We start from the raw sequence: 13,763 nt of genomic DNA on the forward strand, positions 1-13,763 counted from the left end.
TGAGCTGTGTTTCCACCTACAGTACTGTACTTATACAGCCAGCCATCCAGCGACCTATTAAAGCAGAGCAACTGTCTGAGTCATTCCACAAGATACCCACTACAACATAAAAAGGCGGCCTGAGAGCAAGTGCATGGTTAACTTTCCAGCGAGTAAACTTCAGTTAAGCCTGTGCTATCTTTACTAGAACGTGGATGTTCTCTCTTCTCTGTCCAAGAACACTGGCTATTTAAATTAAGCAAACTGCTAGCTTGGTACCAGCATGCAGCAAACTTAGAGAGCCACACCATGTTTAATATTATATAGAAACCTATAGGATTGCATTCAGTCTTAATGCCTTAATGCAGAGGTACTGTTGCCAACGGGGAAAAAACTGCAAGAAGCAGTTGTGTGTTAACACTCAAATACTGAGTGTTACTTAGCAACCTACCCAGACAAACAGCCACCACCATTTATATGGTGGAAATGCAATACAGAGCATTAATGGAAAAGCTAGTCCCAACAGCTGAAATTAGTTGTGAGGTCCTCTTTTCACTGTATAAATGACTCCTGGGGCAACTTTACCTGGCTGTGATTTTGGTATTGTAGTCATTGCAGGAGTACCTAAAACAATAAAATAATGAATAAATTAAAATGCATTGTTTTATTTATTGGGCATGAGAAAGGGTTTGTGTGATTGACAGGGCTCTGAGCTTAGCCTCAGGTTTTATCTCCCAAACTCTCTCCTACACCATCCAGAGGAGTCCGTACCTGCAGCGGAGCTGGACTCAGATAAAGGGCCTGTAAAATAAAAATGAAGAGATTCGTTATTTATTCATTCAGTTGTTCCACTTCCTGTTCCTGCCCACTGATATTGGCTGTGACCCTGATGATGTCACATCCTCTCTGCTCGTTCCACTTCTGTAAGCTGCGCTGGATACGAGCTTCTGTTAAAAAAAATGTAGTTCCAACGCATCATGTTTTTTACTTGCATTATTAGTGAGCGCATGAATAAAGTAATCATCGAGCTGTAATGCTGGGTGGATCTATAAGCTGCTCCTGGGGTTTAGAGTGTGTGTTTCTGTCAGGGCTCCAGTGATTAATCTTCTCAGAAGCTGGCAGTCAGCCTGAGGTGATCTGGAGTCGCAGGCTCACCTGTGCAGGTGACCCCAGCCTGGTTCTGGTGTGGGCAGCGGCTGTGCTGGTGCACAGAGTGTGGGCAGTCCCACAGGTGCATCTCAGTGCCCCTGCAGTTCACCTCAGTCAGCCAGAGGGTGCCGTTCCCCGTCCCAAAAGTAGCATTACCATGAGCCTTTGCTGCTGACCCACAGTCCAGCTGTCTGCACACAACCTGGACGTCCATCGTGTCCCAGGAGTCTCCACACACCGTCCGCCAGGAGCCCCCGTGGAACACCTCCAGCCTCCCAGAGCACCCGCCTTCACCCCCCACCAGCCGGAGGGGCCAGTGACCTAGAGCAGGAGACACAGATGAGCTGAGCAGCCTCATTACCTTTAGCATCTCCTACAGACACATCTCCACTAACACTATGACTGATCTCATTACGTTTAGCATCTCCTACAGACACATCTCCACTAACACTATGACTGATCTCATTACGTTTAGCATCTCCTACAGACACATCTCCACTAACACTATGACTGACCTAATTACGTTTAGCATCTCCTACAGACACATCTCCACTAACACTATGACTGACCTCATTACGTTTAGCATCTCCTACAGACACATCTCCACTAACACTATGACTGACCTCATTACGTTTAGCATCTCCTACAGACACATCTCCACTAACACCATGACTGACCTCATTACGTTTAGCATCTCCTACAGACACATCTCCACTAACACTATGACTGACCTCATTACGTTTAGCATCTCCTACAGACACATCTCCATTAACACTATGACTGACCTCATTATGTTTAGCATCTCCTACAGACACATCTCCACTAACACTATGACTGACCTCATTACGTTTAGCATCTCCTACAGACACATCTGCCCTAATATTATGGCAGACCTGACGTAATGCTTTCTGCTTTGCCAAAGCAGAGTGGATTTGTGGCTGTGGATACAGCCTGCTCAACATTTGCATTACGTTCAGTAGACACTCTTATCCAGAGCGGCTTACCACAGGATTCAACCAAAAAAACGTACTTGGGCAAGCTCTCTGATTTGCTGAGGAACATGAAAATTTGCTTCGTGGAACTTGATCATCCTCTTCCCCTTTGATGTGAAGAGAAATAAATAAATAAATGAACTACAAATTTTGAAAAATTTTAAAACACAAAGACAGAAACAGGTTCATTCCATATCAGAAACAAACTGCACTACTTAGAGCTTCAAAAAATCTCATTCATGGGGTTACACTAAAAACCTTTTAAAAATTCACAATAGTCCATAGTTTTACCAATTTAATGTTGCAAAAACTAATAAGCTGACTTACATATTTACCAGTTTAGGGCAAATTAGCTTCATTAATGATTTCATATCATCCTCCCCATCTGCATAAATGAGTCAGTTCTAATTCTATTGTTTCTAACAAGTACCAGGGCCGGCCCTAGGGGTTCAGTGGCCCTAAGCAAATCTTTCTGAGCGGGGAGGGGGGGGAGCTGTTGGATTCCGTCGAGGGGGGGGGGGGAGTTTTATGCTGCTGTTCCCAATAGGAGTGATACTGTGTTTGCAGTCATGAGGTTTATTATACTGGTCCTAACAGGAGTAATTAAGTCTGCAGTAGAGTGAGGTTTACCTGTGCAGGTAAGTGAAGCCACACTGGTTTGCCCGCAGGTATTCTCATCCCAAGGCTTTGATGGGCACTGCCACAGAGTGGAGTCATGTCGGCGACATTTGAATTGATCCAGCCAGTTTGGAGCTGATTCCAGTCTTGACCGTGTGTTAGACACAAATCCGCTCTTCCCACAGTTCAGCTCCTGACATATGAGAGTAGCCGTGTCTGTAGTCATTTGATTGTAGCACACGTTGCCCCAGGTGCCGTTGTAGAAAACTTCCAAATTCCCAGAACAGCCCTCGGCCAATCTCATCTCCTTGAATTCTACAACAACGTTAGAAATCTCTTAGGGACAAAATGGTTTAAAAATAAACATAACCTTAAAATCTTGTGCCAGAAATTACAGAGGAGAGAAAGGTAAATGTATCAGATGCAGATATAAGTCAGGATGAAAAGCTGTGTGTTCTGTTAGCCACTGCTCTCCTGAGATAAATCTCATCACTTTGAACATCTGAATTTACTGACCAATCAGATATCATGTATTCACACCAAATTAGTGTCAGAGTAAAAGCAGAAACTTTAGATGTTCCAATGAGTTCCAAACCTGAACACACGACCCCCACGTCCTTCTTGTGTCCACAGTCAGTTTGTCCCCATCCGGCTGTGGGACAGTCCCACAGGGACGTCTCGTTCCCCACACAGCCCACCTCATCCAGCCAGACAGGTCCATTTCCTGGCCCAAAGAAGGAGGGTAGCGGGGCACTGAGGGCCGTCCCACACTGGAGCTGCCTGCACACCACCTGAGCATCCTCCAGGTCCCAGGAGTCATCACAAACTGTCCCCCAGGAGCCCCTGTGGAACACCTCCAACCGTCCCGCACAGTCCCCCCCTCCCCCCACCAGCCTGAGAGTCCTGTGATCTGAGAGAGAGAGAGAGAGAGAGAAAAAGGGAGAGAGGGGGAGAGAGAGAGGGGGTGAGAAAGAGAAATAGAGAGAAGTTATCTGAGTTATTACACAAGCTCTGTCTGTTTTAAATACTCTGATTCCTAATTCTTTTTAAAAATCCTTTAGGTTGAGTATACAATTTCCCCTCATGTCAAACAAGCAGCTAGAAACTGCAGAGAAACTCCATTAGTAACCTGTACTCACTGGAACAGACGATGGACACCTGTTTCCTGGAGCTGCAGGTGAGTTTGTGTGGAGTGCTGCAGTTCCCCAGGTGAGCCTCTCTCCCGGAGCACTGAACCCCCATCAGACACTCCGCACTGCCCCCCGTCCCAGACGGAGAGGAGCTGTAGACCTGCACTGCAGAACCACAGCCCAACTGCCTGCAGGCCACCAAGGCCTCACTGAAGCTCCAGGGCCCCCCCACTCTGCTCCAGGTCTGCAGGTAGTACACCTCCACCTGGCCCTCACACGCACCCTCTCCAGCCAGCCGCACCGTCCCATCCAGAGCTGAGAGGGCAGAGCCTGAGGATCCCAAATGTATGAGGGTTAGGGTTAGACTCCTCTGATAAACTTTGAACATTGCCATTTGTCTGCTTTTATAATATGTTAAATGTTGAAATTTTGTTGTGTCTGTAATCAACTGCTGCTTTCTTGGCCAGGTCTCTCTTGAAAAAGAGATTTCTAATCTCAATAAGACTAACCTGGTTAAATAAAATAAAAATAAATAAACATAAGTGTATTAGGGTTAGGCTCCTCTGTTAAACCCAAGTGTATTAGGGTTAGGGTTAGGCTCCTCTGATAAACCCAAGTGTATTATGGTTAGGGTTAGACTCCTCTGATAAACCCAAGTGCATTAGGGTTAGGGTTAGACTCCTCTGTTAAACCCAAGTGTATTAGGGTTAGGGTTAGACTCTTCTGTTAAACCCAAGTGTATTAGGGTTAGGGTTAGACTCCTCTGTTAAACCCAAGTGTATTAGGGTTAGGGTTAGACTCCTCTGTTAAACCCAAGTGTATTAGGGTTAGGGTTAGACTCCTCTGTTAAACCCAAGTGTATTAGGGTTAGACTCCTCTGATAAACCCAAGTGTATTAGGGTTAGGGTTAGACTCCTCTGATAAACCCAAGTGTATTAGGGTTAGGGTTAGACTCCTCTGTTAAACCCAAGTGTATTAGGGTTAGACTCCTCTGATAAACCCAAGTGTATTAGGGTTAGGGTTAGACTCCTCTGATAAACCCAAGTGTATTAGGGTTAGGGTTAGACTCCTCTGTTAACCCCACACCCTTAATTTACGGCAGGCAGAGACATGCTGGGCTGCCGCCTCTATTGCGATTTCCTCTTCCCCTGAATTTTTATTTATTTATTTGGTTCCGATAGGTACTGATTAGTCTGTTCAGTGAATTTGGGAAAATATTGGTTTCTGATTGAGAGGTACTTGGGGCAGGAAAGCAGGAAGTGGGCCTCTGTCTCCACCTGCCAGATTGCAATGAGCACACAGCCTGTTCTCTTTTGCCAGCCAGGTCTTTTTGTGGCAACCAATTTCGATGGCAAGGCTGTGGTCACTGAGTCTGTACATTGTTAATGTGCGCCTTTGCTTTTGGTTTTTAACTCTAGTGAGATATTCTGACAGGGAGCAATCTTAGCCTAGAGCACAATAAATTTCCATTTGTTTCATTTCTTCATGCCAACTGTCAATGTATAGTTTTTGTTGATTTTTGTCAAAATTTCTAGATGCAGTGGGTGTGATATTTTTTGTTGTAGATATTTTGTAAAAATGTTCTTTTGATGGCCAGTTGTCCCAGGGGAACTCTGTCTGGGTATAGCTGGTTACTCTTCACTACCTTCAGTTCAGTTCACTCATAATCTCCCAGTGTCTGTGTGAGTTTAATCTCTCTCTCTCTCTCTCTCTCACACTCTCTCTCTCTCTCCCTCTCTCCCCCTCTCCCTCTCTCTCCCTCTCTCCATGTACACAGTACAGAGAGCAGGACTCCTCACCAGAGCAGATGATTCCAGCATCCTGTCCATGTGAGAGCACAGCTCGGCTCCATGAGGAAACAGCACACTGTGAGAGGCGTGTCTCGTTCCCATGGCAATCAAACACATCGGCTCTGATTGGCTCACTGCCCTCTCCAAACCAGGCCTGTCCTGGCACTGCCACTGCAGTCCCACACTTCAGCTGCTGACAGAGGACATTGGAGGCCCTCCTGTCCCAGCATGCATCACACACTGTCCCCCAGATACCCAGGTACTGCAACTCCACTCGACCAGAGCAGTTATCAGGGCCGTCAGCCAGCCTGGACTCGGTGTACCCTACACACAGCACAGTGGGGTTAGCATCTGACCAATATTGAGATAATAAAGGAGACTTACGGAAGAGGTTAACAGAATACACAGGTACAAAACACACACACACACGCACACACACACACACACATACAAAACACACAAACACACAGACACACACAGACACACACACACACATACACATACAAAACACACAAACACACAGACACACACAGACACACACACACACATACACACACAAACACGCACACACACACACACACACATACACAAACACACACACACAGACACACACATACATACACACACATACATATACAAACATGCACACACTCACGCACACATACATACACACGCACTCACACACACATGCATGCAGACACACTCACACTCACACACACAAACAAACACACACACACACACACTCAGGCACACAGACACATGCATACACACACATACAATAACACACACACGTACATACGACAAATCACACACACACACACACTCACACACACACACACACATACATGCACACATACATACACACGCCGACTCATGCACACACACACACACACACACACACATACATAAACACACACACAAACACACCTGCACGCACACACACACACACACACACTCAGGCACACAGACATACGCATACACAGGCGTACAATAACACACACATACACACACGTACATACGACAAATCACACACACACACACACACACACACACACACATACATGCACACATACATACACACGCCCACTCATGCACACACACACACACACACACACACACACATACATACACAAACACACACACACAGACACACGCATACATACACACACATACATATACAAACATGCACACACTCACGCACACATACATACACACTCACACTCACACACACAAACAAACACACACACACACACACTCAGGCACACAGACACATGCATACACACACATACACACGTACATACTCACACACACACACACACACACACACATACATGCACACATACATACACACGCCGACTCATGCACACACACACACACACACACACACATACATAAACACACACACAAACACACCTGCACGCACACACACACACACACACACACACACACTCAGGCACACAGACATACGCATACACAGGCGTACAATAACACACACATACACACGTACATACGACAAATCACACACACACACACACACACACACATGCATGCACACATACATACACACGCCCACTGATACACACACACACACACACACACATACACATACACACACAAACACACACACATGCACACACACACACACACACACACTCAGGCACACAGACATACGCATACACTGGCGTACAATAACACACACATGCACACACGTACATACGACAAATCACACACACACACAAACACACACTCATATACACACACACACACCCAGAGCAGTAGCCAGAGTACTTACCCACACACACCGCTCAGAGCATATCACTCCTGTTCTTAAATCATTGCATTGGCTCCAGGGTTGAATTTAAAGTGTTGCTAACTACTTACAAAGCATTGCATGGCTTTGGCCCTTCATATTTGCAGGATTTGATTGAACCTTATGTTCCCTGTCGTACCCTGCGTTCAGCTACTGCTGAACTTTTAGTGGTTCCTCGTTGCCGATTAAAAACAGCTGGGGGAAGAGCTTTTAGCTGCGCTGCACCGTGCCTCTGGAATTCAATCCCAAGCCATATCAGAGGTGCAGCTACAATTGGTTCTTTTAAATCGTATCTTAAGACTTATTTGTTCTCATGTGCCTATTCCTCTTAGTTTTGACTTCTTAGGTTATTTATTTATTTATATTTATTTATTTATTTATTTTGTAAAGCACCCTGGAATGTACGCATGAAGAGCGCTATATAAGAGCTTATTGTATTGTATTGTACACCCATACACACACACACACACACACACACACAGGCTACACAGATTAAACTCACACAGACACTGGGAGATCATACAAACTCCACACAGATTAAACTCACACAGACACTGGGAGATCATACAAACTCCACACAGATTAAACTCCAACAGACACTGGGAGATCATACAAACTCCACACAGATTAAACTCACACAGACACTGGGAGATCATATAAACTCCACACAGATTAAATTCACACAGACCCTGGGAGATCATGCAAACTCCACACAGATTAAACTCACACAGACACTGGGAGATCATGCAAACTCCACACAGGTTAAACTCACAAACACTGGGAGATCATACAAACTCCACACAGATTAAACTCACACAGACACTGTGAGATCATACAAACTCCACACAGATTAAACTCACAGACACTGGGAGATCATGCAAACTCCACACAGGTTAAACTCACAAACAGTGGGAGATCATACAAACTCCACACAGATTAAACTCACACAGACACTGGGAGATCATCCAAACTCCACACAGATTAAACTCACACAGACACTGGGAGATCATGCAAACTCCACACAGGTTAAACTCACAAACACTGGGAGATGCTGCTGCTCAGAAATGCCTGTATGTGAATTCCTGCAGCTCACAGGAAGGCTGTGATAGCTCTGTGTGCTTCCACTTCCTGTGTGTCTATGGTACATATGGTGTACTTCCCCTATCAGAGGGTTATGAGCTGGACATCCTCTATAGTGTTCACTGCATTTTACAGATTATATCTGCATCACAATATCCAGCATTACAGTCCCTGACATGCAACATTTCACAGTATAATGAATGAATATCTTGATCTTCTTTAATATCATTCAGAATGCTGCGGCTCGTCTGGTCTTCAACCTCCCCAGACACTCCCACGCCACTCCCCTGCTCACTACCCTCCACTGGCTGCCTGTTATAGCTCGCATCAAATTTAAAACATTGGTCCTAGCATACCAGGCAGTCAAGTGATCAGCCCCAGCATACCTCCACAAGATATTCAAACCCTACATGCCAGCCAGATCCCTCCGTTCTGCTACCTCAGGACGCCTAGCACCTCCCCCTCTTTGCACCTGCTCTTCCAGAACACGTCTCCTGTCTGTTCTGGCCCCACAATGGTGGAATGACCTCCCTGTGGAGGTCAGAACAGCTGAGACACTGACCCATTTCAAATGACGACTGAAGACTCACCTCTTCAGGCTGCACCTCTCCCCATCCCTCCCTACCCCCCTGTAAATGACTGTAAGCTTAGGGTTGTAACTAGGCAGCTGTTTCGTAGGTGACTTAGGTGCATTAACTGTCTTAACTACTGCTTGTATTTTTTCCATAGACTGCGTTGTTGCCGTTCTCGTTGTTTAGTGTTAATCAGTTTAACCTTCAGGGTCCAAGTTGAACTATGCGGTTGTTCCCTGAACTTGGACCAGTACTTCTCTCTAGGGGTTTCGTCATACTTGTTCCTGGTTATGGTTATACACTTTGTTGTAAATGGTAAATGGACTGCATTTATATAGCGCTTTTATCCAAAGCGCATTACAATTGATGCCTCTCATTCGCCAGAGCAGTTAGGGGTTAGGGGTTAGGTGTCTTGCTCAAGGACACTTCAACATGCCCAGGGCGAGGTTTGAACCGGCAACCCTCTGACTGCCAGACAATCGGTCTTACCTCCTGAGCTATGTCGCCCACTGTTACGGTTGCTCTCAAGCCCCCGCGAACATAAGCGATGCTGACACAAAGGCTTCCCAAAACTAACCAATAACTTTATTTAATTACAAAAAGAAATACTTAAAATAGCTGCAAAACACCAGATAAGATCAAGACCCGGCCGTGGTCGAGAGGTGAGGAGAAAAAGCTCCCATCTCATGAGAAGCCGACTCCAGGCTTCTTAAAAGGGCACCGCCACAGGTGCTCACAATTAACTTTAAGACACACGCGTGTCCAAACGGCCAGCGCCCCCACCTGAGGCGGAGGGACGTAACACCCACCATGTACGTCGCTCTGGAAAAGAGCGTCTGCCAAATGCCTGTAATGTAATGTAAAGTAATATAAATGCAAACAATCTGTTTAGGACTATATTAAACCAGTGTCACTGAAACACACAGTATGCAAATGACTCTTACCAGAACACACCAGTCCCACATCGTTTCCATGGGAGCAGGGTTGATTCTGTGAGGGTGCTCTGGGACAGAAGTAAATCTGAGATTCGTTGCCTGAACACTGAATCTCCTCTGCCCACACCTGGCCCTCCCCCTGGCCAAACGCAGCTGCCCCCCGCAGCTCTTTAGGAACTCCACAGCCCAGCTCCCTGCACACAACCTCTGCGTCCCGCTGGTCAAAGTCAGCATCACACACCGTGCCCCAGGAGCTCCCATGATGCACCTCTACTCTCCCAGAGCACAGGTCAGCCCCGCCCACCAGCCTGACCTTTCGAGGGGCTGGAGCTAAACAGGGAATAAAGAGAGAAGCATCAGCAATGACTGGCACCTTATTCCTGAGACAACAGTGAGCACAGCTGCATGAATACAGGACTGCACGGCTATTATACACGGAATACAGCAGTGTGATATCAGCCAATCACACGTCTACGGCAGTGTGAGATCAGCCAATCCCGTATAAGACTTCAGACTTAAACTTTAAAAGAATAAATGTTCTGATAGCGTTAGAAAAAGAGAAATACATCAGAAACACAAAGATTCTGCTGTGACTGCGTAAGTGCTGATTTAGTTCAGTGAAAGGAGCAATACAGAAATTTACTTCATAACACCACATTTTAAAATGTAATGCTATGTTTTAGTTATGTAATAATATATGCATTTATGAAACTAATATATCCTCATGTAAATCCAAAGTCCTGTGTTGGTATAAGAACATTGGTAAGAGCTGAATAACACTGAGTCCTACCTGAGCAGATCACTCCAGCATCCCCTCCATGATGACAGCCATGTTTACCCCATCCTTGTGAGCGACACTTCTTCAATGTGGATTCTGATCCCCTGCAGGACACATCACTCATCCATATTCTCCCAGACCCTGGGCCAAAGTGACCATATCGTGGTGCTGCTACAGCATCTCCACAGCCCAGCTGTCTACACACCACCCCAGCATCTGTCATATCCCAGCCCCAATGACACACTGTCCCCCACTCTCCCTGATGGTAAACCTCCACTCTCCCAGCACAGGGGCTGCCTCCATTCACCAGCCTCACATCCTCACTGCCTGAGAGAGAGAGAGAGAGAGAGAGAGAGAGAGAGAGAAGAGAGATAGAGAAAAGAGAGGAGAGAGAGAGAGAGAGAGAGAGAGAGAGAGAGAGAAGAAGAGAGAGAGAGAGAGAGAGAGAGAGAGAGAGAGAGAGAGAAAGAGAGATTAAACTCACAGACACTGGGAGATGCCGCTGCTCAGAAATGCCTGTATGTGAATTCCTGCAGCTCACAGGAAGGCTGTGATAGCTCTGTGTGCTTCCTCTTCCTGTGTGTCTATGGTACATATGGTGTGCTTCCCCTATCAGAGGGTTATGGGCTGCACATCCCCGCCCTCTATAGTGTTCTCTGCATTTTACAGATTATATCTGCATCACAATATCCAGCATTACAGCCCCTGACATGTAACATTTCACAGTATAATGAATGAATATCTTGATCTTCTTAAATATAAATGCATACAATCTGTTTAGGACTATATTAACCCAGTGTCACTGAAACACACAGTATACAAATGACTCTTACCAGAACACACCAGTCCCACATCGTTTCCATGGGAGCAGGGTTGATTCTGTGAGGGTGCTTTGGGACAGAAGTAAATGTGAGATTCGTTGCCTGAACACTGAATCTCCTCTGCCCACACCTGGCCCTCCCCCTGGCCAAACGCAGCTGCCCCCCGCAGCTCTTTAGGAACTCCACAGCCCAGCTCCCTGCACACAACCTCTGCGTCCCGCTGGTCAAAGTCAGCATCACACACCGTGCCCCAGGAGCTCCCATGATGCATCTCTACTCTCCCAGAGCACAGGCCAGCCCCGCCCACCAGCCTGACGTTGCCTAGAGGTTAACAGGGAATAAAGAGAGAATCATCTGCAATGACTGGTACTTTATTCCAGAGACAACAGTGAGCACAGCTGCATGAATACAGGACTGCACGGCTATTATACATGGAATACAGCAGTGTGATATGAGCCAATCTCACGTCTATGGCAGTGTGAGATGAGCCAATCCCGTATAAACTGCAGCGTGTGATGAGCCAATCACATGTAAACTTCTGCTACAGACTTAAACTTTAAAAGAATAAATGTAGTGATAGGGTCAGAAAAAGAGAAATACATCAGAAACACAAAGATTCTGCTGTGATTGCATAGGTGCTGAATTAGTTCAGTGAAAGGAGCAATACAGTAATTTACTTCATAACACCACATTTTAAAATGTAATACTATCTTTTAGTTATGTAATAATATATGCATTTATGAAACTAATATATCCTCATTTAAATCCAAAGTCCTGTGTTGGTATAAGAACATTGGTAAGAGCTGAATAACACTGAGTCCTACCTGAGCAGATCACTCCAGCATCCTTTCCATGATGACAGCCATGTATACCCCATCCTAGTGAGCGACACTTCTTCAGTGTGGATTCTGATCCCCTGCAGGACACATCACTCATCCATATTGTCCCAGACCCTGGGCCAAAGTGACCATATTGTGGTGCTGCTACAGCATCTCCACAGCCCAGCTGTCTACACACCACCCCAGCATCTGTCATATCCCAGTGAAAACTACACACTGTCCCCCACTCTCCCTGATGATAAACCTCCACTCTCCCAGCACAGGGGCTGCCTCCATTCACCAACCTCACATCCTCACTGCCTGAGAGAGAGAGAGAGACAGAGAGAGATTAAACTCACACAGACACTGGGAGATCATACAAACTCCACGCAGATTAAACTCACAGACACTGGGAGATGCCGCTGCTCAGAAATGCCTGTATGTGAATTCCTGCAGCTCACAGGAAGGCTGTGATAGCTCTGTGTGCTTCCTCTTCCTGTGTGTCTATGATACATATGATGTGCTTCCCCAATCAGAGGTTTATGGGCTGCTCATCCCCGCCCTCTATAGTGTTTTCAGAATTTTACAGATTATATCTGCATGACAAAATCCAGCATTACAGCCCCTGACATGTAACATTTCACAGTATAATGAATGAATATCTTGATCTTCTTACATATAAATGCATACAATCTGTTTAATATTTATTAAAGAAGATCAAGATATTCATTCACTATACTGTGAAATGTTACATGTCAGGGGCTATAATGCTGGATATTGTGATGCAGATATAATCTGTAAAATGCAGTGAACACTATAGAGCGCAGGGATGTGCAGCCCATTATAAACCACGTGATAGGGGAAGCACACCATATGACCATAGAACACAGGAACAGAAGCACACAGATATCAAAGCCTCGTGTGAGCTGCATGAATTCACATACAGGCATTTCTGAGCAGTCAGGCGTGTACTTTCTCCCAGTGTCCTGTGTGAGTTTATTCTCCCTGTGGGCGTTTGTGATCATCCCCAGTGTCTTGCATTTATCTGTGTGGAGTTTGCATATCTCCATGTCTGTGAGTTAATCTCTCACAGTATGACTGAATCTATTCAAATAGTAAAGGTAGTATACCACAAAACAGTAATAATATACTTATAACACACACATGTTTACGCAAGACATGGAATCTATCTGTTGTGATTTGCAGTAATAACTTGCATTGTTTCCTCAACACTAATCCCTCATATGCCTCATTTAAACTCTCAAATCCATGTGCCTACATGTCTATAAGA

At 45.6% G+C, this 13,763-nt stretch overlaps 1 protein-coding gene across 20 annotated transcripts in view; it reads right to left on the reverse strand.

Annotated features, from left to right (window-relative positions):
• Window positions 1-13,763, reverse strand: part of LOC135249291 (deleted in malignant brain tumors 1 protein-like) — an 82,274-nt gene that overhangs the window by 59,356 nt on the left and 9,155 nt on the right. For 14 of the 20 annotated variants that reach the window (XM_064324780.1, XM_064324781.1, XM_064324788.1 and 11 more), the window contains 3 exons: window positions 12,479-12,793; window positions 11,667-11,975; window positions 10,846-11,160 (listed from right to left, as the gene is read on the reverse strand). In XM_064324780.1, coding sequence (XP_064180850.1) covers window positions 10,846-11,160; window positions 11,667-11,975; window positions 12,479-12,793 — 939 coding nt within the window. Of the gene's footprint in view, window positions 1-750; window positions 781-1,134; window positions 1,450-2,158; window positions 2,228-2,750; window positions 3,054-3,333; window positions 3,649-3,877; window positions 4,199-5,667; window positions 5,983-10,064; window positions 10,386-10,845; window positions 11,161-11,666; window positions 11,976-12,478; window positions 12,794-13,763 lie in introns of all 20 variants that reach the window. The other 6 variants (XM_064324791.1, XM_064324782.1, XM_064324789.1 and 3 more) reach the window with 6 other exon arrangements.

Source organism: Anguilla rostrata, chromosome 2 (assembly GCF_018555375.3).
Source record: "Anguilla rostrata isolate EN2019 chromosome 2, ASM1855537v3, whole genome shotgun sequence".
Lineage (NCBI taxonomy): Eukaryota > Metazoa > Chordata > Actinopteri > Anguilliformes > Anguillidae > Anguilla > Anguilla rostrata.